The 27,821-nt window shown below is 36.8% G+C and overlaps 1 protein-coding gene across 3 annotated transcripts; it reads left to right on the top strand.

Annotated features, from left to right (window-relative positions):
- Positions 1–27: 27 nt before the first annotated feature.
- Positions 28–26,475, top strand: LOC133556174 (endoplasmic reticulum resident protein 27). 3 transcript variants are annotated; one of them, XM_061905844.1, is made up of 8 exons: positions 31–252; positions 8,924–9,009; positions 15,740–15,877; positions 17,534–17,650; positions 17,726–17,851; positions 19,848–20,045; positions 25,074–25,174; positions 25,257–25,590. In XM_061905844.1, exons 1-8 carry the CDS (start codon positions 192–194, stop codon positions 25,573–25,575), a joined length of 1,146 nt encoding a protein of 381 aa, XP_061761828.1. In that variant the 5' UTR covers positions 31–191; the 3' UTR covers positions 25,576–25,590. The 3 variants fall into 3 exon arrangements, with proteins under 3 accessions (XP_061761836.1, XP_061761828.1, XP_061761841.1); XM_061905852.1 differs by lacking the exon at positions 15,740–15,877 and having other exon boundaries at positions 28–252; positions 25,257–26,475; XM_061905857.1 differs by lacking the exon at positions 25,074–25,174 and having other exon boundaries at positions 38–252; positions 25,257–25,400.
- Positions 26,476–27,821: the final 1,346 nt, after the last annotated feature.

Genomic DNA, 27,821 nt, shown 5'->3' with positions numbered 1-27,821 from the left:
CTCACTTATCAGGAACAACTGTGGCCTTCCCAACAAACTTCTTATCACCACCACCACCACCACTACTACCACCACTACTCCTACTACTACTACTAGTACTACTAGGAGTACTGCTTGTACCACAGGGTCGGCAACATCCTCACAGTCCTGCAAACTTCACCCTTTCTTTGGGAAGTCCATTGGGGAACAAAATGCTGAGTGGACTTTTCTTCCTGGTCCTGCTGGCGTCGCCCGCCATGGCCGGTGAGCAAGGTAACGCACGTAGACTTCATTTGGCCTTTTGGTCACCACCTGTGTCAATGTTGCTGTCTTGTCAATCTTTTCAGTACGGAGATGTCGACGGTTGTTTTATAAAATGCTAAAACAGTTCAATATAGGTCGACATATGCGCGCTATGTGGAGGCGGCGTGGCTCGGTTGGTAAAGTGGCCGTCAAACTGTCTGCAAATGGGGACCCAAAAGGGCTCCCATTACACGGGAACACCTGCTGGACTCCCCGCCGTCACCAAAATAGGCAAAACTGTCCGAAAATAGGGCCCTCGATGACACCACTTGGCCCGTTTTTTAGGTTTCGTTTGTGGGAATTCAACGCCGCATTTTTTCTACAGCATGCCAGTACCCTACAATTGTTACACATGGAAAAAAAATCCCAACTTTTTGAGTGCTGCTACACTAAATTGTGCCAGCGACTTGAGGGTTCCGGGTTCGATCCCCGCTCCCGCCATCCTAGTCGCTGCCGTCGTGTCCTTGGGCAAGACACTTGTCCCCCATGCTCCCAGTGCCACCCACACTGCTTTAAATTGAACTTAAATGTTGGCTTTCACTTTGTAAAAGCGCTTTGAGTCACTAGAGCAGGGGTGTCCAAAATGCGGCGCGGGGCGCATTTGCGGCCTGCAGCTAATCGATTACCGGCCCGCCACATATTCTGCAAAAATTGCAAAATTGATATTATTGCAAAAATAAAAATAAAAACATTTGAAAAAAGTGGAATGAGGTGAAATCTAATGAGAAAAAGTGGCAATGTTGACACAAAGCTGCCATGCAGGCAGTTTTTTTCCCTTTTGTCTTTCTTTTCTTTTCTTTCCATTGCTCAAAAAAAAAAAAAGACAAAAAAATAGATGTTATAGTGAATTATTACTTAAAAATTATCACTTCAAAATGTTTTATGTGGAAAAAATATTGCATGTGTTGTGTGGTTGCCATATAAAAACATCAAAGTTTCGACAAAAGAAAATTAAACAAACAAAATAATAGTTCAAACTTAAAATCGACAGATATATCGGAAATTGAAAAACATTCAATAATGGCATCACCAGGTCTTTGATGAAAGCATTGTGTCGTTAGTGAAGAACACCTAGACTGAGGTACTTTTCAGTCTGGTTTGGACTTGCAGGAAAGCACACAACTGGAAGCTCAGCAGTCATGAAGTCTTGTTCCTCAGCATTGGGTTGAGTTTTTCTTGCTCTGATGTGGGATCTGAGCCGAGGATGTCGTCGTGACTTGTGCAGCCCTTTGAAACACTCGTGATTTAGGGCTATATAAGTAAACATCCATCTGTCCGTCCGTCCAAATTGATCTTGAAATTTAAGTGTTAAAAGTAAATAAATAAAAAATAATAAAATGCATCACTTTATGAGTAGGGAACCTTTCGGATCTCAAATATATTTAGTAGAATTTTATTTCACTTTTTACTGTGATTACTCAAAAATATTAAATAATTAAAATCAATGGTGTCCTGCATTATTGATCTTTGAGGGCTTTAATTGCTAAATAAAGGAACTCTCCTGAAGCAATCAATAAAGTACTATCTATTTATCCATCTAAATACTGCATAATTCAGTTTTACTATAAAAAACAAAGTTGTCTTTGACAGAAAAGGCATAAAACCTTATTTATTTTACTTTATATCAACCTCAAGTTGATATAGACATTTACAGTAAGCATAAGATAAAAAAATAAAAATAATAATTTGACTTGTTTTTAACATTTTAGTGACTGAGACCCTCTACGCTCCACAGGAGACCTAAGGATTAGAAAAAAAAAATCCATATATTTTGTTATGGTTTGAAAATGAAAAATATCAAAATGGCCCCGCATGCTTAAATTTTTCCGTTTGCGGCCCTCTGTGGAAAAAGTTTGGACACCCCTGCACTAGAGAAAAGCGCTATATAAATGTAATTCAAAATGCTAGGTGTAGCTGCTGACAGAAGCACGTTGTATAAATGTTACATAATTTCATAGTTGGTTATAATAAATAAATATAATGTACAAATATTCAGTTAATATTTACATATAGTGTGGTTAAAAATATATTTTATGTGGTAATTTCATGCAAGTATATGTTAACTTTATTTTGGTTACGGGCTTCACGGTGGCAGAGGGGTTAGTGCGTCTGCCTCACAATACAAAGGTCCTGCAGTCCTGTGTTCAAATCCAGGCTCGGGATCTTTCTGTGTGGAGTTTGCATGTTCTCCCCGTGAATCCGTGGGTTCCCTCCGGGTACTCCGGCTTCCTCCCACCTCCAAAGACATGCACCTGGGGATAGGTTGATTGGCAACACTAAATTGGCCCTAGTGTGTGAATGTGAGTGTGAATGTTGTCTGTCTATCTGTGTTGGCCCTGCGATGAGGTGGCGACTTGTCCAGGGTGTACCCCGCCTTCCGCCCGATTGTAGCTGAGATAGGCGCCAGCGCCCCCCGCGACCCCGAAAGGGAATAAGCGGTAGTAAATGGATGGATGGATGGATATTTTGGTTACAAAACCCATGTAAATTGGAGAGGAACATCTTTTTGTTTCCGGTTCGGTCACATTGTTGGGGGACAATTAATATGTGACGGAATAAGGGAAGCAGCATGAGACAGCAAGCATTCAATGTAAGAGGTTAATGGAGTCTCGACTTGGAAAGAAACTTCATTCCCTCGGAGTTTGTGAGGCCAATGAGGTATGATTCTTTGTGATAACGCATGTGAAATCAATGTGTTTTCTTTTACTTGATGTCAGACTAATTGTATGTTCTATTTTTCTTATTTATTTGTTCTGACGGCATTTTTTTGGCCATTATTTTGGCATTGTTTTGGCTATATTTTGGAGGAGAAGAAGGCGTGGCTGAAATAAATGTCTGTTTGAGAAAAACGGACAACTTGAGCCTTGATTAAGACCTCTTAGGTAGTAACACTAGGCTAACCTATTTTTGCTGCTTAGCTCGCTACACTTTTTCCAGTTTTTTTCCAAGTGAGTTTCAAAAGTTTGCGCACATTTGTCCTCGCAGTCTCATTTTTTCGTGGCTGTCAACGAAGGTGGACACTTCCCCTTCCCTCTCCCCGATCTCTCCAGTGTTTGCTTCTTTGTCTTGTATTTCATGTGTCATACATGGCTAGCTAGTTAGCGGCTAGCATCCATCCACAGTGTTTTAGCTACTTCTAAATCACTAATCCTCGTTTCCACGACGACAAATAAAGTAAGTTTCTTACAGGTATCATTATCACTGGAGGACGAGGAATAGCTAAACATGCTTCACTACACAGCGTAGGACGGGGGTCGGCAACATGCGGCTCTGGAGCCGCATGCGGCTCTTTAGCGCCGCTCTAGTGGCTCTCTGGAGCTTTTTCAAAAATATATAAAAAATGGAAAAACATGAGGGGGAACAAAAATATTCTTTGTTTTAATATGGTTTATGTAGCAGGAAAACATGACACAAACCTCCCTAATTGTTATATAGCACACTGTTTATATTAAACATGCTTCATTGATTCGAGTATTTGGCGAGCGCCGTTTTGTCCTACTAATTTTGGCGGTCCTTGAACTCACTCTAGTTTGTTTACATGGACAACTTTTTCCGACTATCTAGGACGTGTTTCATGCCACTTCTTTTTCTGTCTCATTTTGTCCACCAAACTTTTAACATTGTGCATGAATGCACAAAGGTGATTTTTGTTGATGTTGTTGACTTGTGTGGAGTGCTAACCAGACATATTTGGTCACTGCATGACTGCAAGCTAATTTACGTGGCTCTCAACGAAGGCGGACACTTCCCCTTCCCTCTCCCCGATCTCTCCTGCGTTTGCTTCTTTGTCTTGTATTTCATGTGTCATACATGGCTAGCTGGTTAGCCATGTATGCCACGTGGACCCCGACTTAAACAAGTTGAAAAACTTATTGGGGTGTTACCAATTAATGGTCAATTGTACGGAATATGTACTGAACAGTGCAATCTACTAATAAAAGTTTGAATCAATCAATCGATGCTAACATGCTATTTAGGCTAGCTATATGTACGTATTGCATCATTATGCCTCATTTGTAGCCATATTTGAGCTCATTTAGTTTCCTTTAAGTCCTCATAATTCAATTTATATCTCATGACACACTATCTGTATGTAATATGGCTTTTAATTTTTTGCGGCTTCAGACGGATTTGTTTTTTTGTGTTTTAGGTCCAATATGGCTCTTTGAACATTTTGGGTTGCCGACCCACGGCGTAGGAGAATACAATAGCTCACCGACGTAACAATGTAAACAAACGCCATGGGTGGATCTACACCAAACATCCACTGTAATGATACCAAGTACAGGACTGTATCTAGTTGATACTACTATGATTAGCATCACAAAATCTTATTTAGTTTTTTTTAATTCATATTACCATATTTTTCGGAGTATAAGTCGCTCCGGAGTATAGGTCGCACCGGCCGAAAATGCATAATAAAGAAGGAAAAAAACATATATACGTCGCACTGGAGTATAAGTCGCATTTTGGGGGGAAATTTATTTGATAAAATCCAACACCAAGAATAGACATTGCAAAGGCAATTTAAAATAAGTAAAGAATAGTGAACAACAGGCTGAATAAGTGTACAGTATATGACGCAAAAATAACCAACTGAGAAGATGCCTGGTATGTTAACGTACACACCCTGTTTCCGTATGAATTGGGAAATTGTGTTAGATGTAAATATAAACGGAATACAATTATTTGCAAATCCTTTTCAACCCATATTCAATTGAATGCACTACAAATACAAGATTTTTGATGTTCAAACTCATAAACTTTATTATTTTTTTGCAAATAATAATTAACTTAGAATTTCATGTCTGCAACAGGTGCCAAAGTAGTTGGGAAAGGGCATGTTCACCACTGTTTTACATCACCTTTTCTTTTAACAACACTCAATAAACGTTTGGGAACTGAGGAAACTAATTGTTGAAGCTTTGAAAGTGGAAATTCTTTCCCATTCTATTTTTATCTAGAGCTTCAGACGTTCAACAGTCCGGGGTCTCCGCTGTTGTATTTTACGCTTCATATTGCGCCACACATTTTCGATGGGAGACAGGTCTGGACTGCAGGCGGGCCAGGAAAGTACCCACACTCTTTTTTTATGAAGCCACACTGTTTTTACATTTGTCTTGCTGAAATAAGCAGGGGCGTACATGATATTGTTGCTTGGATGACAACATATGTTGCTCCAAAATCTGTATGGACCATTAATGGTGATTTCACAGAATTGTAAGTTACCCATGCCTTGGGCACTAATACACCCCCATACCATCATATATGCTGGCTTTTCAACTTTGCGCCTATAACAATCAGAAAGGTTATTTTCCTCTTTTTTCTGGAGGACACCACGTCCACAGTTTCCAAATATAATTTAAAATGTGGACTCATCAGACCACAGAACACCTTTCCGCTTTGCATCAGTCCATTTTAGGTGAGCTCGGGCCCAGCCAAGCCGGTGGCGTTTCAGGATATTGTTGATAAATGGGTTTGGCTTTGCATAGTAGAGTTTTAACTTGCACTTACGATGTAGCGACCAACTGTAGTTACTGACAGTGGTTTTATGAAGTGTTCCTGAGCCCATGTGGTGATATCCTTTACACACTGATGTCGGTATTTGATGCAGTACCGTCTGAAAGATGAAAAATCCGTAATATCATCGCTTACGTGCAGTGATTTCTCCAGATTCTCTGAACTTTTTGATGATTTTACGGATCGTAGCTGATAAAATCCCTAAATTCCTTGCAATAGCTCACTGATAAAATGTTGTTCTAAAACAGTTCGACAATTTGCTTACAAATTGGTGACCCTCACCCCGTCCTTGTTTGTGAATTACTTAGCATTTCATGGAAGCTGTTTTTATACCCAATCATGGCACCCAACAGTTCCCAATTAGCCTGCACACCTGTGGGATGTTCCACATAAGTGTTTGATGAGCATTCCTCAACTTTATCAGTATTTATTGCCACCTTTCCCAACTTCTTTATCATGTGGTGCTGGCATCGAATTCTAAAGTTAATGATTATTTGCAAAAAAAAAAAAATTGTTTATCAGTTTGAACATCAAATTTGTTGTCTTTGTAGCAAATTCTACTGAATATGGGTTGAAAATTATTTGCAAATCATTTTATTCCGTTTATATTCACATCTAACACAATTTCCCAACTCATATGGAAACGGGGTTTGTAACATATTATGGTAAGAGTCATTCAAATAACTATAACATATAGAACATGCTATACCTTTACCAAACAATCTGTCACTCCTAATCCATAAATCCCATGAAATCTTCTTCCTCGATGTCGCATCTAAACAACTCTGCCAACTCCAAAGGTATGCGCCGCTTCCTCTTGTCGTTTTCTGCTGCATATTTCACTATGTCCAGCTTGTAATCTGCAGTACATGATTTCCTTTCGGTGCCATTTTTGTTCAGCCCTTCTCAGTTTTTATAAGTCACCGCCAACGATGAAATAATCCATTGTAATAGCTACGGCAGTAGCATATAGCATATAGCAGTTAGCATTCCATGACCCACAATGCACTTCTGCCATGACCTTCCCCGCCAAATTCTTATTGGTGTGACGATTGTTGACGTGTTTGTGACGATTGCTGACATTTTCTTCGTCTCTTCCGTAAATGAGATAAATAATATTATTTGATTTTTTACGGTAATGTGTTAATCATTTCACACATAAATCGCTCCGGAGTATAAATCGCACCCCCAGCCAAACTATGAAAAAAACTGCGACTTATAGTCCGAAAAATACGGTATGTTTGTAAAGTCAGTAAATACGTCCCTAGACACATGAGGACTTTGAATATGACCAATATATGATCCTGCAACTACTTGGTATCGGATTGATACCTAAATGTGTGATATCATCCAAAACTAAAGCAAAGTAAAAAAATCAATCAATCAATGTTTATTTATATAGGACTAAATCACAAATGTCTCAAAGGACTGTACAAACCACTACAACTACGACATCCTCGGAAGAACCCACATAAGGGCAAGGAAAACTCACACCCAGTGGGACACCAGTGACAATGATGACTATGAGAAACCTTGGAGAGGACCGCAAATGTGGGCAACCCCCCCTCTAGGGGACCGAAAGCAATGGATGTCGAGCGGGTCTAACATGATACTGTGAAAGTTCAAACCATAGTGGCTCCAACACAGCCGCGAGAGTTCAGTTCAAAGCAGATCCAAGACAGCAGCAAGAGTCCCGTCCACAGGAAACCATCCCAAGCGGAGGCGGATCAGCAGCATAGAGATGTCCCCAACCGATACACAGGCGAGCGGTCCATCCTGGGTCCCGACGAGCGGTCGATCCTGGGTCTCGACTCTGGACAGCCAATACTTCATCCATGGTCATCGGACCGGACCCCCTCCACAAGGGAGGGGGGGGACAGAGGAGAAAAAGAAAAAAAGCGGCAGATCAACTAGTCTAAAAAGGAGGTTTATTTAAAGACTAGAGTATACAAATGAGTTTTAAGGTGAGACTTAAATGCTTCTACTGAGGTAGCATCTCGAACTGTTACCGGGAGGGCATTCCAGAGTACTGGAGCCCGAACGGAAAACGCTCTATAGCCCGCAGACTTTTTTGGGGCTTTAGGAATCACTAATAAGCCGGAGTCTTTTGAACGCAGATTTCTTGCCGGGACATGTGGTACAATACAATCGGCAAGATAGGCTGGAGCTAGACCGTGTAGTATTTTATACGTAAGTAGTAAAACCCTGAAGTCACATCGTAAGTGCACAGGAAGCCAGTGCAGGTGAGCCAGTACAGGCGTAATATGATCAAACTTTCTTGTTCTTGTCAAAAGTCTAGCAGCCGCATTTTGTACTTTTTACTGTTGACTTTGAATATGACCAATGTATGATCCTGCAACTACTTGGTATCGGATCAATACCTAAATGTGTGGTATCATCCAAAACTAATGCAAAGTAACAAAAAGAGAAGACTAAGTGATTATTACATTTGAACGGAAGTGTAGATAGAACATTTCAAAACAGAAAACATCGTGACATCTACCCTTTATATCAGTATTTCTCCATCAGTATTGGTTTATTAGCTATTATATTTCATTGTATGATCCTGTAACTACTTGGTATCGGGTCGATGCGTAAATGTGTGGTATCATCCAAAACTAATGTCAAGTATCAAAGAAGAGAAGAATAAGTGATTATTACATTTTTACAGAAGTGTAGATAGAACAAATAAGCAGATATTAACAGTAAATGAACAAGTAAGTTAATAATCATTTTTTACAGTTTGTCCTTAATAATGTAGACAAAATAATTGGTAGATAAATGACACAATATTACTTACTACTAAAAGACAAGTTGTCTGGTATGTTCCACATTTTATTTAAGGACTAAATGACAATAATAAACATATGTTTCATGTACACTAACATTTGTTGACACAATAAAGACAATAATGACATTTTTTGTGGTGCCCTTTATTCAGAAAAGGATCAACAAGTATCTAAATACATTTATTTTAGTATTTAGTTGAACTCATGATGATTTAAAAAATTCCATGTTGTTACTTTTTGTTTGTTTTTTTAGTTTTTATTTTACGGCCCTGCAGGCACGTATTCGGTTGCCTGCGTGTGTCATGTGACACATTTGATGTGTTCTCCCTCAGATGGGACGCTGCCCCGGTTGGCTGACGGCAAAGCTGCACAAGCCTTCATCCAGTCTGCTGAGGTGGTGGTCATCGGTTTCTTGCAGGTCAGACAAATCATGCAAATGAAAGGCATGAGTTTTTTTTTTATTTTTTAAAATTTATTTACAGTTTCACGTATATAATATTCCCCCCGCGCCACAAACCATATATGAGGAGCCACATTAAGAGACGGGCGAGAGGTCGAAACGTTTACGCCGTCGCGGGGTGACGGGCCACGCCCTTTGGCAGCTGCGGCGAGGTCAGAGGTGACGCGACATGACGCCCGGCCTTTGGCTGCCCTCTTCCTGCGGGGGGGCGCGGCGTGGGAGAAGTGCCGTTAAATCTATGCGAAGCACCAGAAAAACAAAACAGCTTTTTTTATTCCAACGATGGATTCCGTATGTGTGTGTGTGTGTGTGTGTGTGTGTGTGTGTGTGGGTGTGTGCGTGTGTGCGTGTGTGTGTGTGTGTGTGTGTGTGTTCTTGTGTTCCTACCCTTGTTGAGACATGAAGAAGGAAAAGTATCTTTCATATGAAGAGGTGTGAACATAAATCACGATCCCAATAACATTGCATCTAATAGAGAGCCAAATACTAGAGTCCGTGAACATTGCTCCAAAGTCAGAGGTTTTTTTTGTTTATTCAACGTGCATGCAAAAGTAAACATTGACAGGTGCAAAGGCAGCAATATGTGATAAAACAAGATAAAGAAGCACTTCCCTATTCATCCCCGAAAACCCCGCCAGGTGAATGGCTGATTTTACCTCTGCCGGTGTGAGGATAGGATGAATAAATACAATACGCTACTAAGACTACAGTGGCCATTACCAGTTAGCTTCTACAGCTGGGTTGCCCAAAGTGCGACACAGGGGCCATCTGTGGTCCCTGACTCCTTTGTCATCGGCCTTAAGCACGTTACAAAAAACAAAAAAATAGAGATTTCCTTTGCAGCCCCTGGTGGTGAAATCTATCAAAATGAGGGATTTTTCAAATTGACTGTGTGTTGGTTTTAAAAGTGCTACTCCTCTAGTCAACTTATGAAATAACAAGTGTGTGTAAAAATTTGAAGGACTCCCCTTCAGGCCAACATATGAAATAACAAATGTTTGTAAAAATTTGAAGTTCTCCCCATCTAGTCAACATATGAAATAACAAGTGTGTGTAAAAATTTGAAGTGCTCCCCCTCTGGCCAACATATGTAATAACAAGTGTGGGTAAGTAATTGAAATGCACCCCCTTTGGCCAAAATTTATAAAACAAATAAAATAATAATGTGTATAGAGACATACTGTAATAACTTGAAGTAAATAATGAAAATTAAAAATAAATTGCAAACAAAAAATTCAACAACAATAAATAAATGAACTAAAAGCAGTCTTCTTCTTACAATGTGTCAACTTTTTTCTTTTAAAATTGGGCACAATTTCGGATTTCTTTCTGTTTCTGTAACTTTGCAATATTTTCCTCATAAAATGATTTCTTTATTGTGAAAAATGATTACTTTTTAATGCAAAATGGTGACATCTGTCATTTAAAATTCTGACTTTTATTACAATATTGAAGTTGATTGGCAACACTAAATTGGCCCTAGTGTGTGAATGTGAGTGTGAATGTTGTCTGTCTATCTGTGTTGGCCCTGCGATGAGGTGGCGACTTGTCCAGGGTGTACCCTGCCTTCCGCCCGATTGTAGCTGAGATAGGCACCAGCGCCCCCCGCGACCCCGAAAGGGAATAAGCGGTAGAAAATTGGATGGATGGATGAATTACAATATTGCCAATTGTTTTGTTGTTCTTGTAAAATAGTGACATCTTTGGAGTATAATGAGGACTTTTGTCATCATTTTGGCTAGCAAAATTCAGATTATTATTATATTATTGCCAAAATGTCAGTTTTCTTATAAAAATCTGACTTTTATCACAATATTGCCAAATTTTTTGTTGTCCTTGTAAAATAGTGACATTTTTGGAGTAAAATTCTGATTATTATAATATTATTGCCAAGTTTTCTTTTAAAATTGGGACTTTACTTTACTTACTCGAGTAATATTACAACTCTTTTCATAAAATTGCCAAATTTTTAAGCTTTTCTTGTAAAATTCCAACTGTTAATGATTAGAATTTCAACTTTTACGATGATATTGCACAAATGATCAGTTTTTCTTGTAAAACTTTGACTTGCGTTGAGTAAAATGACGACTTCTATTATAATATTGCCAACATTCTAAGTTTTTCTTGTGAAATTCCAACAAACTTTTCACAACAAGCTTTTTTGATATTAGTATAGTATGTCTATATCATTCATGTTCTAAATACACTTCTTTATATATCTACAAAGAGTGATCCTAAAGAGGGAGGCATTTTTCTCACAATGTGTCGACATTTTTCTTAAAAAATTGGAAACAATTCCTCATATTCTTTCTGTTCCTGTAATTTTGCATTATATTCTCATAAAATGATTACTTTGTTGTATAAAATGATTACTTTTTAATGCAAAATGGTGAGGTTTTTCGCATAAAATTCATACTTTTATCACAATATTGCCAATTTTTTGGTTGTCCTTGTAAAATGGTGAAATTTTTTGAGTAAAATTATGAGTTTCATCATCCTTTTGCCAAGTAAAATTCAGATTATTATTATAATATTGCCAACATTTCAAAGATTTCTTCTAAAATTGTGACTTTTGTCAAGTAAAATTATGACTTTTTTCATAAAATTGCCAAAATGTTATGTTTTTCTTGCAAAATTGCGACTGTTATTTAGTCAAATTCCAACATTTATCATAATATTGCACACATGTTTAGTTTTTCTTGTAAACTTTTGTCTTGCATTGAGTAACATGAGGACTTTTTTATAACACTGCCAAAATTCCAAGTTTTTCTTGCGAAATTGTGACGTTTTTCTTGCGAAATTCCAACTAATTTTTCACAACAAGCTTTTTTTATATTTGCATAGTATGTATATATTATTAATGTTGTAAATACACTTCTTTATATATTTAGAAAGGCTGGTTCTAAAGAGGGAGGCATTTTTCTCACGTCTCAGGAAGGTAACCAATACAAGAGTATGTGTGTGTGTGTGTGTGTGAGTGTGCGTGTGTGTGCGTGTGTGTGTGTGTGTGTGTGTGTGTGCGTGCGCGACAGTCCTGCACCTCGACGATTGGGTGCTCTCAGAACCACGTTCACGCTCCCAGTCGCATTTTTCTCTCTGGTTTGGAGAGGAAAAAAAAGTGAAAGGAAGCCACACAGACTCTTGGTGTGCTCGGCCCGTTAAATCATGTCCCAAAAGTCTCTCGTCACACGTGACTTTCACATCCAGAGTGTGGGAATGAAATCACAGTTCCAGATGAATTCAAAGAACACATCTGGACTGGTCTATGCAACAGACTCGTAACAAATGTGTGAGGAAACACTCATTTTTCTAACTTATGTACACCTCTCATTTAGTCAAAGTCCCTAGGAGAAGTTTGTTAAAGTACTACCCTTTTGGTGGCGCAGTGGTATAGTGGCCATGCGCAACCCGAGGGTCCCTGGTTCAATCCCCACCTAGTACCAACCTTGTTACGTCCGTTGTGTCCTGAGCAAGACACTTCACCCTTGCTCCTGATGGGTGCTGGTTAGCGCCTTTGCATGGCAGCTCTCCCCATCAGTGTGTGAATGTGCGTGTGAATGGGTAAATGTGGAAGTAGTGTCAAAGCGCTATACAAGTACAACCCATTTATCATTTATCAATTTGCCCCAAAAAAGGCCAAAAACGATCATAGTAAAGTTTGGCGCCATGACACGTCCACATTTTATGGCAGTGGTTCGCAACCTTTTGTGAGTGATGTACCCCCTGTGAACATTTTTTTAATTCAAGTACCCCCTAATCGGAGCAAAGCATTTTTGGGTGAAAAAAAGAGATAAAGAAGTAAAATACAGCACTATGTCATCAGTTTCTGATTCATTAAATTGTATAACAGTGCATTGCTCATTTGTAGAGGTCTTTCTTGAACTATTTGGGAAAAAAAGATATACAAATAACTAAAACCTTGTTGAAAAATAAACAAGTGATTAAATTATAAATAATAATATAAAACGTTAGAAATTCAATAGGGTCGTCTGTCCCAAACGGACATCGGTCCTGAAGGAATCAATAAAGTACTATCTGATAAAGATGTCCACACATAGAAGTAATCATCAACTTAAAGTGCCCTCTTTGGGGATTGTAATAGAGATCCATCTGGATTCATCAACTTCATTCTAAACATTTCTTCACAAAAAATACATCTTTAAAATCAATATTTATGGAACATGTCCACAAAAAATCTAGCTGTCAACACTGAATATTGCATTGTTGTATTTCTTTTCACAGTTTATGAACTTACATTCATATTTTGTTAAAGTATTATTCAATAAATATATTTATAAAGGATTTTTGAATTGTTGCTATTTTTAGAATATGTTTAAAAAATCTCACGTACCCCTTGGCATACCTTCAAGTACCCCCAGGGGTACGCATATCCCCATTTGAGAACCACTGTCTTATGGCATAGGAAAAATATATTCGCAATTTATCGTCACTTATATGTGTTGTATCTGTGATTTTAAATGTGTTTCTTTTGGCCAAAGTCCCTAGGAGGAGTTTGTTAAAGTACGACCCTTTTTTTGCCGAAAAATGGCCAAAAACGGTCGAAGCTAAGTGTAGCGCCATGCCACGCCCACATCCTGAGGCGTAGGAATTTATTTTTTGCAATTTACAGTCGCCTATGTGTGTTGTATTTGTGATTTTAACGGTTAGTTGATTAGTCAAAGTCCCTAGGAGAAGTTTTTTAAAGTATGACGACTTTTTTTTGCCGAAAAATGGCCAAAAACAATCAAAGTAAAGTTTGGCACCATGCCACGCCCACATCTAATGGCATAGGAAAAATGTATTCACAATTTCCATCCATCCATCCATTTTCTACCGCTTATTCCCTTTCGGGGTCGCGGGGGGCGCTGGCGCCTATCTCAGCTACAATCGGGCGGAAGGCGGGGTACACCCTGGACAAGTCGCCACCTCATCGCAGGGCCAACACAGATAGACAGACAACATTCACACTCACACACTAGGGTCAATTTAGTGTTGCCAATCAACCTATCCCCAGGTGCATGTCTTTGGAAGTGGGAGGAAGCCGGAGTACCCGGAGGGAACCCACGCATTCACGGGGAGAACATGCAAACTCCACACAGAAAGATCCCGAGCCTGGATTTGAACCCAGGACTGCAGGACCTTCGTATTGTGAGGCAGACGCACTAACCCCTCTGCCACCGTGAAGCCCGTATTCACAATTTATCATCGCCAATATGTGTTGTATATGTGATTTTAAATGCGTATCATTTGGCCAAAGTCCCTAGGAGGAATCTGTTAAAGTACGACCCTTTTTTTGGCCCAAAGATGGCCAAAAACGATCATAGTAAAGTTTGGTGCCATGCCACGCCCAAATCTTATGGCATTGGAAAAATATATTCACAATTTATCGTCACCTATATGTGTTTTATCTGTGATTTTTATCTGTGATGTGTATCATTTGGCCAAAGTTCCTTGGAAGAGTTTGTTAAAGTATTACCACTTTTGTTTTGTAGATAAATGGCCAAAAACGATCTAGGTAAAGTTTGGCGCCATGCCACGCCCACATCCTATGATGTAGGATTTCTATTTTTTTGCAATTTATCGTTGCCTATATGTTTAGTATTTGTGATTTTAACCGCGTCTCATTTGGCTAAAGTCCGTAGGACGAGTTTCTTAGAGTATGGCCCCTTTTTTAGGCCGAAAAATGGCCAAAAATAGTCGAAGCAAAGTTTGGCGCCATGCCACGCCCACATCTTATGGCGTAGAAAAAACGTATTCGCAATTTATCGTTGTGTGTATGTGTTGTATCTATGATTTTAAATGCATATCATTTGGCCGAAGTCCTTAGGAGGGGTTTGAAACGGTATGCGCCCTTTTTTGGGGGGCTGAAAAATTGCCAAAAACGGTCAAAGCAAAGTGTAGTGCCATGCCACGCCCACATCTTATGGTGTAGGATTTTTTTTTTGCAATATATTGTTGCCTATATGTGTTGTATCTGTGCTTTTAATAACGTCTCATTTGGTCAAAGTCCCTAGGACGAGTCTGTTAAAGTACGACCCCTTTTTTTCGGCCAAAAAATGGCAGACAAAAACCAAGATGGCCGACTTCCTGTTTGTTTTCAAATAAGGGTTCTAGACAAGTATGTAAAGTAATATTGCAATATTACAAGTTTGTAAAGTAATATAGATAAATAGATGGTAATTTATTGATTCCTTCAGGAGAGTTCCTTCAGGAAAATTTAAATATTGTACTATTATAAGTATGTGAAGTAATATTGCAATATTACACGTATGTAATGTAATGTAACATTAAAAGTATGTAATGTAATATTACAAGTATATAAAATAATGTAATATTACAAGTATGTAAAGTAATATTGCAATATTACAAGTATGTAATGTAATGTAATATTACAAGTATGTAATGTAATATTACAAGTATGTGATGTAATATTACAAGTATGTAATGTAATATAATATTACAAGATTGTAAAGCAATATTACAAGTATGTAATGCAATTTAATATTACAAGTATGCAATGTGATATTACAAGTATGAAAAGTAATATTGCAATATTACAAGTATGTAATGTAATGCAATATTACAAGTATGTAATGTAATATTACAAGTATGTAATGTAATATAATATTACAATATTGTAATGTAATATTACAAGTATGTAATGTAAAAATGTCATATTACATTGTAGGGAGAGGAGAGTCTTGGTTACAAAGAGCTGGTGGCCACTGCCAAGCAAGTGGACACCGTCCCTATGGCCATCAGTGATGTGAAAGAAGTGTGGGCTGACTATGGCATCCAATCAGACACCATCACCCTTTTCAGAAAGGTAGCACCATCACGTATTTACAGTGCATCCAGGAAGTATTCACACCACTTCACTTTTTCCACAGTTAGTTATGTTACATCCTTATTCAACATGGAATACATTTATTTAGAATTATTAATGACAATGGGAAAAGTTTATTTAAAATGTTGCATATTAGAATAGAAAAAATGTATTTGTGTCCTCAAAATTCTACACACAATACCACATAATGACAATGTGAAGTAAATATATATATATATATATATATATATATATATATATATATATATATATATATATATATATATATATATATATATATATATATATATATATATATATATATATATATATATGCATATTAAAATAGGATTAATTATTTTTTTTCCTCAAAATTCTACACACAATACCCCATAATGACAATGTGAAAAGTTTTTTTTTAAATGTTGCATATTAGAATGGAAACAATTCATTTTTGACATCAAAATTCTACACACAATATCTCATAATGACAATGTGAAGTTTTATTTTAAATTTTGCATATTAGAATAAAATTATTTAAATTTTGTCCTCAAAATGCCACACACAATACCCCTAAAGACAATGTGAAAATTTATTTAAAATTTTACATATTAGAATGGAAAAAAAAAAAGTATTTGTGTCCGCAAAATTCTACACACAATACCGCATAATGACAATGTGAAAGATGTTTTATTTTATTTTTTGCATATTAAAATAGAATAAATTAATTTTTGTCCTCAAAATTCTACACACAATACCCCATAATGACAACGTGAAAAGCTTTTTTATTTTTTTTATTTTGCATATTAGAATGGAAACATATTTTGTCATCATAATTCTATACACAATACCGCATAATGACGATGTGAAATATATATATATATATATATATATATATATATATATATATATATATATATATATATATATATATATATATATGTATATAGAATAGAATTAATGCATTTCTGTCCTCAAAATTGTACACACAATACTCGATCATGACAATGTGAAAGGTTTAATCAAAATGTTGCATATTAGAATGAAAAACAATTATTTGTGTCCTCAAAATTCTATACACAATACCAGGGGCGCCGCTAGGGATTTTGGGCCCCATGAAAAGAATCTTTACAGGGCCCCCAACACATAATTTCACATAATTTCATCATCATTAGGGGCCTCTCTGGGCCCCCCTCCATCACCTTTACCCCCCCTTTTCGGCACCCCCTGCACAATACCCTATAATGACAATGTTAAAGTTTTTGGGGATTATTTTTTTTTTTGCATATTAGAATATAATCAATTAATTTTTGTCCTCAAAATTTTACAAGCAATACCCAATAATGACAATGTGAATTTTTTTTTTTTTTGCATATTTATTAAAAATAAAAATAAATAAAACTGTATGGAGACATTTACTGATCAGTTTGTTTTTAACATTTTATTAAATTTGCAAACATTAAAAAAAAAAACTTCACATTAGCAAAATGGGGTATTGTGTGTTTAATTTTGAGGACAAAAAAATATTTTGGAATAAGGCTAAAAAAATGTGGAAACAGTTAATACTTGTTGGGTGCGCCGCATGTTGTCCTCGTGTGTGTGTGTGTGTGTGTGTGTGTGTGTGTGTGTGTGTGTGGTGCTGAAGTGTGTGTCCAGGCAGATAACCACCAAGAGAACCTGGTTGTTGCCGAGGCCAAGAAGCTGGAAACGGACGGTCTGGTCAACTTCGTGGTGGTGAACGAGGTTCGATACCTGACGGAGTACAGTCAAGTGGTACGTTGGAGGAGGTGACCACATGTGTGCACATCCTCCTCTCCTCACCACTCACCACTAACTCTCCATCCTCAGACCGCTGTGGGCATCTTCAACTCAGAGGTGAAGGCGCACCTCCTGCTCTTTGTCAACAGGAGCAGCAAAGAGCAGCAGGAGCTGAAGAAGCGGCTGGCGGCTTTGGCTCCTGAGTTCATGGGCAAGGTGAGAAGGTTCCTTCATGTCTGGAACATCATGGACAGTCGGTCTGTTACACCTTCATGCAGCCTGGATCACCTGTACAGCACAGGGGTCAAACCCGGGGCCCGGCACATCATTTTATGAGGTCCGCCACTTCATTTGAATATTGGCCTGTTCCATATTTCTAATATGGCACGCCATATTTTTTTTAAGTGGATTGCCAAATAATTTATTTTATATGACCAATTACATATTTTTATGGGGCCCATTATATAATATTACGTGTCCCATTATATAATTTAAGTGGTCCATCATATAATTTTTTGTGGCCCCCATATTATGTAATTTAATGGGCCCATTATATAATTTTATGGGCCCATTATATAATTTTATGGGGCCGATTAAATAATTTTGTATGGCTCATTATATAATTTAAGGTTGCCCATTATATAATTTTTTGTGGCCTCCCATTATGTAATTTTATGGGGCCCATTATATAATTTTATGCGGCCCATTATATAATTTTATATGACCAATTATATAATTTTATGGGGCCCATCATATAATTTTACGTGGCCCATTATTTAATTTAAGTGGTCCATTATATAATTTTTTGTGGCCCCCCCATTACATAATATTATAGGGCCCATTACATAATTTTGAACGGCCCATTATATAATTTAATGGGGCCCATTATATATTTTATATAGCCCATTATATAATTTTACGTGGCCCATTATATAATTTTATGGGGTCCATTATACAATTGTATATGGCCCATTATATAATTTAATGGGGCTCATTATATAATTTGACGTGGCCCTTTATATAATTTAATATGGCCAAACACAATGTCATTTGCGAAAGGCTGTGAATCAAAAAGCACTTTCTTCATGAATGATATCTGGTGTTCTATTTTTGGCCTATCAAAAATAAACACGTAAAATGTCTGCTCATCATCTTGACTTACGATTTCCAAAACAAGTTATCCTTAAACCTGTACAAAATATAATACCGTATTTTACGGACTATAAGCCGCAGCTATATATGTTGTGAAATGAGTTAATTACACAGAAATATTATGTGAATGTTTATTTCATCCATCCATCCATCATCTTCCGCTTATCCGAGGTCGGGTCGCGGGGGCAACAGCCTAAGCAGGGAAACCCAGACTTCCCTCTCCCCAGCCACTTCGTCTAGCTCTTCCCGGGGGATCCCGAGGCGTTCCCAGGCCAGCCGGGAGACATAGTCTTCCCAACGTGTCCTGGGTCTTCCCCGTGGCCTCCTACCGGTTGGACGTGCCCTAAACACCTCCCTAGGGAGGCGTTCGGGTGGCATCCTGACCAGATGCCCGAACCACCTCATCTGGCTCCTCTCGATGTGAAGGAGCAGCGGCTTTACTTTGAGTCCCTCCCGGATGGCAGAGCTTCTCACCCTATCTCTAAGGGAGAGCCCCGCCACACGGCGGAGGAAACTCATTTCGGCCGCTTGTACCCGTGATCTTATCCTTTCGGTCATGACCCAAAGCTCATGACCATAGGTGAGGATGGGAACGTAGATCCACCGGTAAATTGAGAGCTTTGCCTTCCGGCTCAGCTCCTTCTTCACCACAACGGATCGATACAACGTCCGCATGAATGTTTATTTACATACCTTAATTGTTTCCAAATGGTGTCTGTGACACAGCAGTAAAATTGGGGATGAAACAAAACAGAAGTCATAGTCGTGGACCCACTAGCTGCGCAAGCTAGCTGTCCAATCAGCTTTTCAGGGCGCTTTAAAAGCAAAATAGAAAACTCTTCATTGCCTGCAGTGTTAGCCACCTCACACTAGCAGTTGTTTAGTCTTTAGAAGAGAGAAAAGGGAAAGACGTGTGTTCTTGTCTCACATAAGGATTGGTGATGATGGGCAAAAGTAGTGTTGTCATGACAAAAACAAAGGTGGCACTGTAATAAAAAAGAGTTTTCTGTCTGTTGCCGAGTGAAAAAGATGCTGAAAATCTCACCAACATGTCTCCTAGTTCTTGTTTGTGCTCATCAACGGAGAAGCCACGTCCAACTCCAGGTCCCTGCAGTACTTTGGACTGAGGCCCCAGGACCTGCCCCGTGTGGGCATCTACGACAGGGACTCCGACATGAAGTGGCTCCTGCCCCCGGGGCCCATCTCTACTGAGCGTGTGCGAGAGTTCTGCACCTCCTTCTTGCTAGGGGAGCTGAAGGTGAGCGGCCATTGAAACCTCATCGACACCGCAACCGTTAAAGTCTACCTCGTCTTTTCTCTGGTGGGCTCGCCTCGAATGCTCAACCTTTAACTTTTTATTTCTTTTAAGACTTGGGACCAAACTTTTTTTGGTACACTTTATTAATATAATTAATACTATATTATATTTTCCAACTATTGGTGTAAAAGCGCTACAACACAATACTTTTGTCCATATACTGTCTGTAGTTATACATTCATTTTTGTCTTCAAAAGTCTACACACAATACCCCATAATGACAATGGGAAACTTTCTAATTTTATTTTGCATATTAGAAACAAAATGAATTTATTTTTGTCCTCAAAATGATACACATAATCCCCCATAATGATGATGTGAAAATGTTTTTTTTATTTTGCATATGAGAAAGGAATACATTTATTTTTGCCCTCAAAATTCTATGCAAAATACCCCATTATGACAATGTGAACAGTTTTTTTACCTTGCAAATTAGAATGGAGTAAAATATTTTCTTGCCCTCAAAATTCTACACACAAAACCTAGTGATGACGATAAGAAACTTTTATATTTTATTTTGCATATTAGAAAGGAATAAATTTTTTTGGGCCTCAAATTTAAAGATGGTATGAATTTTTTAATTTATTTTGCAAATTAGAATGGAATACATTTATTTTTTTCCTCAAAATGCTACTACACAATACCCCATAATGACAATGTGAAAATGTTTATATAGTTTCCATATTAGAAAGGAATACATTTATTTTTGCCCTCAAAATTCTACACACAATACCCCATTATGACATTATGAACCGTTTTTTTTTTTACCTTGGAAATTAGAATGGAATAAATTGTTTTTTGTCCTCAAAAGTCTACACACAATACCCCATAATGACAATGTGAAACTTTCTATTTTTATATTGCATATTAGATACAAAATTAATTTATTTTTGTCCTCAAAATGCTACACACAATCCCCCATAATGATGATGTGAAAATGTTTATTTATTTTGTATATGAGAAAGGAATACATTTATTTTTGCCCTCAAAATTCTACACACAAAACCTAGTGATGACAATGAGCAATGAGAAACTTTTTTATTTTATTTTGCATATTAGAAAGGAATACATTTATTTTGCCCTCAAAATTCTGCACGCAATACTCCATTATGACAATGTGACATTTTTTTTTATTTTGCCCTCAAATTTCCACACACATTACCCCATAAAGACAATGTGAAACTTTCTATTTTTATTTTGCATATTAAAAATAAAATCAATGTATTTTTGCCCTCAAAATTCTACACACAACACCCCGTGATGACAATGAGAAACTTTTTCTATTTTATTTTGCATATTACAAAGGAATACATTTATTTTTGCCCTCAAAATTCTGCACACGATACCCCATTATGACAATGTGAAAATATTTTTTATTTATTATGCCTTCAAATTTCTACACACAATACCCCATAATGACAATTTTAGAATGGAATCAATGTATTTTTGTCCTTAAATTTGAAGACGGTATGATTTTTTTAAATTTATTTTGCAAATTAGAATGGAATACATTTATTTTTGTCCTCAAAATGCTACTACACAATACCCCACAATGACAATGTGAAAATGTTTATATATTTTCCATATTAGAAAGGAATACATTTATTTTTGCCCTCAAAATTCTACACACCCCATTATGACATTGTGAACCGTTTTTTTTTTTACCTTGCAAATTAGAATGGAATAAATACATTTTTGTGCTCAAAAGTCTACACACAATACCCTATAATGACAATGTGAAACTTTCTATTTTTATTTTGCATATTAAAAATAAAATCAATGTATTTTTGCCCTCAAAATTCTACACACAACACCCCGTGATGACAATGAGAAACTTTTTCTATTTTATTTTGCATATTACAAAGGAATACATTTATTTTTGCCCTCAAAATTCTGCACACGATACCCCATTATGACAATGTGAAAATATTTTTCATTTATTATGCCTTCAAATTTCTACACACAATACCCCATAATGACAATGTGAAAAAAAAATTTCAAGTTTGCATTTTAGAATGGAATCATTGTATTTTTGTCCTCAAATTTCAAGACAATATGAATTTCTTTATTTATTTTGCAAATTAGAAGGGAATCAATTGATGTTTATCCTCAAAATGCTACACACAATAACCCATAATGACAATATGAACATGTTTATATATTTTCCATATTAGAAAGGAATACATTTATTTTTGCCCTCAAAATTCTACACACAATACCCCATTATGACAATGTGAACAGTTTTTTTTACCTTGCAAATTAGAATGGAATAAATAATTGTTTTGCCCTCAAAATTCTACACACAACACCCAGTGATGACAATGACAAACTTTTTTATTTTATTTTGCATATTACAAAGAAATACATTTATTTTTGCCCTCAAAATTCTGCACACAATACCCCATAATGACAATGTGAAAATGTTTTTTTTAAGTTTGCATTTTAAAATGGAATAAATGTATTTTTGTCCTCAAAATGCTACACACAATACCCCATAATGACATTGTGAAAATGTTTATATATTTTCCATATTAGAAAAGGAATAGATTTATTTTCACCCTGAAAATTCTACACACAATACCCCATTATGACATTGTGAACAGTTTTTTTTACCTTGCAAATTAGAATAGAATAAATAAATTTTTGCCCTCAAAATTCTACACACAACACCCCATGATGACAATGTGAAACTTTTTTATTTCATTTTACATATTAGAAATGAAATTAATTAATTTTGTCCTCAAATGCTACACGCAACACCCCATGATGACAATGTGAAACTTTTTTATTTCATTTTACATATTAGAAAGGAAATTAATTAATTTTGTCCTCAAATGCTACACGCAATACCCCATAATGACAATGTGAAAACGTTTATTTATTTTGCATATTAGAAAGGAATACATTAGTTTTTGCCCTCACAAATCTACACACAATACCCCAGTATGACAATGTGAATATTTTTTTATCTTGCGAATTAGAATGCAATAAATAAATTTTTGCCCTCAAAATTCTACACACAATTCTCCACAATGACTGTGAAAATGTGTTTTATTTATTTTGCATATTAGAAAGGAATACATTTATTTTTGCCCTCAAAATTCTACACACCACACCCCATAATGACAATGTCAACAGTTTTTTTCCAAATTAGAATGGAATAAATTAATTTTTTCCTCAACATTCCACACACAAGAAATTAAACGTTGAGCATTGAGATGGATGGATGGATGGATAGATAGATGGATAGATAGATGGATAGATATATAGATAGATAGATAGATAGATAGATAGATAGATAGATAAATGGATGGATGGATTGTACTTTATTTATTCCTTCAGGAAAATTTAAAATTTTCAGCACAATCCCATTCAAGATCAGACAAACATTACAGAGAGAGAGAACAAGATCGCTGACGGGTCTGCCAACTTCTGGCGCCCCTTACATAAAAGGTGAGATACAGGTAAACAAGTGGGGGGGGGGAAACGGGAGAAAAAAATAAAATATTAAAATAAAATAAAATAAAAAAATCGGTCTAAGCCTGGGCCCCTGGAGAGGCTAGGATATCTAGAGAAAAGACGTGCTAGACTTTAGACTTTTATTGGTGTCAAAGCGCTGTAATGCAATACTTTTGTCCACATACCGGAGTTGTTCCCAAAGTTCAGTTGTGTCAGAAAATGAGTGGAAAGGTAAATATTTCTGAAAATGTCAACTTTTAAATGATGTCAAAACAGCCTTGTAACAACCAAGGGGTTATGTCAGGGAATCATTTTCAAAAATGTGTTTAAAAAAAAAGAAATATATATATAGTATATATATATATATATATATATATATATAAGGGCTTCACGGTGGCAGAGGGGTTAGTGCGTCTGCCTCACTGGGTTCAATCCCAGGCTCGGGATCTTTCTGTGTGGAGTTTGCATGTTCTCTCTGTGAATGCGTGGGTTTATAACTGGAGCTTCTGTTGGTCTTTCTGAATGTATTTTATTACATTTTTTTACAAAAATCATTTTTCATATATGATTTTCAATTTGTATCATGTATGACACAGTTGATCACAAAACATTAATATAAGTTTTATGTTTAAATATCACTTGAACTTTTTAACCATTTTCAAAACATCTTCAGTGCCATCTGAAAACTTTTTAAAAAAGTCAACATCCTGATGCATTTTCTTCTAGATATTATGTTTTTTCATCATGAAGAGGGCCGCAGTTTCAGGAGCCCAAGGTCCCAGGGGCCGGACATGGAAATGTGGAAGTTTTGTCAGAAAGACTGCGTTTACTTTTTTACAAAGTAAAGACATGGGCTTAAATTCATTACTCTGCCCTCGCACCTCCATTCCAGTGTGTGCATTTGGACAGATAGTTAACAGCATGAAGAAACAGAAGCTCCAGAAGTTTTGAGGATTGCTCTCTTTTTCCTTTGGAAATATTTTCATTCCTCAGTTGTATTTCTTTACACTTCCTCCTTCATTTAGGTCTGTAATACTGAAAATATAAGCATCACATAAACTTTACAAAAGTATTACCTACATTGTGTACTTTACATAAACAAAACAGGAGGTTTAGTGTCAATATAGTCACACAATAATGTTTGCGCATATAGAAATATCTGCGGTAAACATTGCACACACTGTACAGTACAATTAAACCTAAGGTGCACTGTGGCCTTATCGCCCTCTACTGGTACAAATTCTGTGTTACATGTATTAAAATGAGCTTTGATCGCTAGGTAGTTACTCAGCCAAAAAAAAACAAAATTACATCGCAAAAGATATCAAATTGTTTTCCAGTCAGATTTTCTAAATTTTTTTTACATTTTTTTCAGGGTCAAAAGTGCCATTTTTTATTTAAATGAGTACTCTTCTTCCATACCTCGTTGTTGCCCCCTGTGGGATGGCGGGAGTACTGCATGCATAATCAACCCTACTTTCAATGTTTTTTTTAATCAATCCTATTTAGGCGATGTTCAGCGGGCCAAATAAAAAGATTTGGTGGGCCGGATGTGGCTTGCGGACCGCCCGTTGGCTAATGATAACATATATTTTATGGTCAATAATGAGGTGAAAATGTCTTGTATTATTACATGATCAATGCCCTTTTGCATTGTGGGTAATGCCAGCTCCTCGCTGTCTTCTTCTCCAGGACGTGCAACAAGCTGGCGCAGAGGGAAAAACGGAGCTGTGAAGCTAATAAAAGATGTGTGAATGACTTTGAACTGTTGTTCAAAATGGAATTAAAAACAAACAAACAAAAAAAAAAGTTCTGGCGTATTCTCTGCCGGGGGAAAACCTTGGCACAGCTGCACGTCTTGCCACGGCGTGTCCTCGTTTTGTCCCTTTTATTCCAGCCTGCAGCGACCACGAGACAGTGGCCGCAGGGAAGGCTGGCAGCGTTGGTGTGTCTGCCCGCAGATGTCATGCTCTCCACCGCGACACGACCGCCAGAGGAGGAAGGCACTTGACCCGGGTCAAAGGTCATCTCTCATTAATGAAGACATCGCGTAAATAAGATGCTGCATGATTAGTCAACATTTTAAATAGTGTGATCACATAACGGCAAGTACCGGCATTTATTTTTCCCCTGCATGTAAAAGGGAACTGCACTTGTATTATGGACATTTGCCTATTTCATAATCTTCATGAAAGACCTAACGTCTTTTTTTAATGCATTCTAAATAATAAACTAAATGAGGCAATTCAATAGTTTTAATGTTGGAATGGTTTGAGTGTTAGATAGTTTAAATTTATTAGAAAAATGGAATTTGGTTTGGAATTTGGGAAAGTGTTTGTTTGAATGTCCGGGATGAGTGCAATGTGTTGATGTTGGAATGGTTTGAATCGGATTAAAAACGTGGGAATTGTGCAACTTTGAAACATGTCCCATTCATTTCAATGGGAACTGCCTGGAAATTTTAGGAACAGGAGGATTTTTTTTTTTAATGATTAGGAGCATGAATGTCTTGAATGAGCTGAATTGGTTGGTGTTGGAATTGTTTAATCAGTCTAGAAATGTTGAAGTAGTAACAGTTTTTAAATTGAGAAATGGTATTACGGAATTTCGGGAAAAGCGGGATATTTTCAAGTTCTTAAACCAACTTGTTTTTTGTCCTGACGAAGAGGAATGTTTTGACGGTGGAACGCTTGAAATGGGTTGAAAAATGTGAAAGGAGTCTTCGCACTGAAAAAGGTTGTAAATAAGGTTTAAAAAAAAAAAAAATCCTGGAAATTTGTTGAACATGGAAAAATGTTAGTTAGAATTTCCAGGATGAACTAAAAGTGTTGAAGGTGGAATGGTTTGAATAGGTTGAAAAATGTGGAAATTGTGCAACTCAGAAAAATTTCCCATTTATTTCAATGGGAACTTCCTGGAAATGTGGGAATTTGGGGAAAAACGAGATTTTTTTGGGGAGGGGGGGGGGGTGATTAGGAGCATGAATGAGGAATGTTTTGACAGTGGAACGATAGTAAAAGGTTTCCACTAAAAAAGATTGGATATTAAATTAGGAAAAAAACAGGGATTCCTGGAAATTTTTTGAATGTGGAAAATGGTAGTTTGTATTTCCAGAATGAATTGAATGTATTGAAGGTGGAATGGTTTGAATCAGTTGAAAAATGGGGTAATCGTGCAACTTTTCAAAATGTCCCATTCTTTTCAATGGGAACTTCCTGGAAATGTGGACATTTTGGGAAAAGCTAGATTTTTTTTTAAATGACTAGGATCATGAATATCCTGAATGAGCTGAATTGATTGGTGTTTGAGTTGTTTAAATTGGTCAAGAAATGTTGAAGTTGTAACAGTTTTTAATTGAGAAATGGTATTATGAAATTTCGGAAAAAACGGGAATTTTTCAAGTTCTTAAACCAACTTGTTTTTTTCTTTGAAAAAGAGGAATGTTTTGACAGTGGAATGCGTGAAACAAGGTTTCCACTAAAAAAGGTTGGAAATCAGATTTGAAAAAAACAGGGATTCCTGGAAATTTCCTGATTGTGGAAAATGGTAGTTTGAATGTCCAGGATGAGTGGAATGTGTTGATGTTGGAAGGGTTTGAATCAGTTGAAAAATGTGGGAATTGTGGAAGTTTGAAAAATTGACAATTTATTTTGAATGGGAAAAATGTCTCTGAAAATTGGGAATTCTTGGAAATCCGGGAATGTTTTTAATAGTTGAAGGACATCACACATTTTTGAACAGGCTGAATATTTTGAACTTGAAGCGGTTTGAATCGGATGAAAAATGTGGGAATTGTGGAACTTTGAAAAATGTCCCATTACTTTCAATGGGAATTTCATGGAAATTTGGGAATTTTGGGGGAAATGTTAAGACTTGAATGTTCTGAATGATTTGAAATGGTTGGCATTGGAATTTTTCAAAATCGGTCGAAAAATTATGAAATAGTGACATTTTCAATTGAGAAATGGTATTAAGGAATTCAAGGAATTTTTTCAGTTCGAAAAACCACTTTGTTTTGTGTCCCGATTAAGAGGAATGTTTAGATGGAAAAGCTAAAGTGGGTTGAAAAACGTGGAAGGAAAAGTTGCCATAAAAAAGTATTTAGAAAAAAAATGGAATTCTGGGAATTTATTTGCACTTCAAGATCTTCAATATTTGAGTTACTTATTTGCTTACAGAAGTGAGTCCATTTTATATTTTGTTTATTTATTTAGGATAAACAAAATATGTTTGCCTTCCAATAACAGCACAATGTAA

The sequence above is a fragment of the Nerophis ophidion genome, linkage group LG01 (genome assembly GCF_033978795.1).
Source record: "Nerophis ophidion isolate RoL-2023_Sa linkage group LG01, RoL_Noph_v1.0, whole genome shotgun sequence".
Classification (NCBI taxonomy): domain Eukaryota; kingdom Metazoa; phylum Chordata; class Actinopteri; order Syngnathiformes; family Syngnathidae; genus Nerophis; species Nerophis ophidion.
Note: the sequence above shows the minus strand (reverse complement) of the source record. Positions and strands in the feature narration are given on the sequence as shown.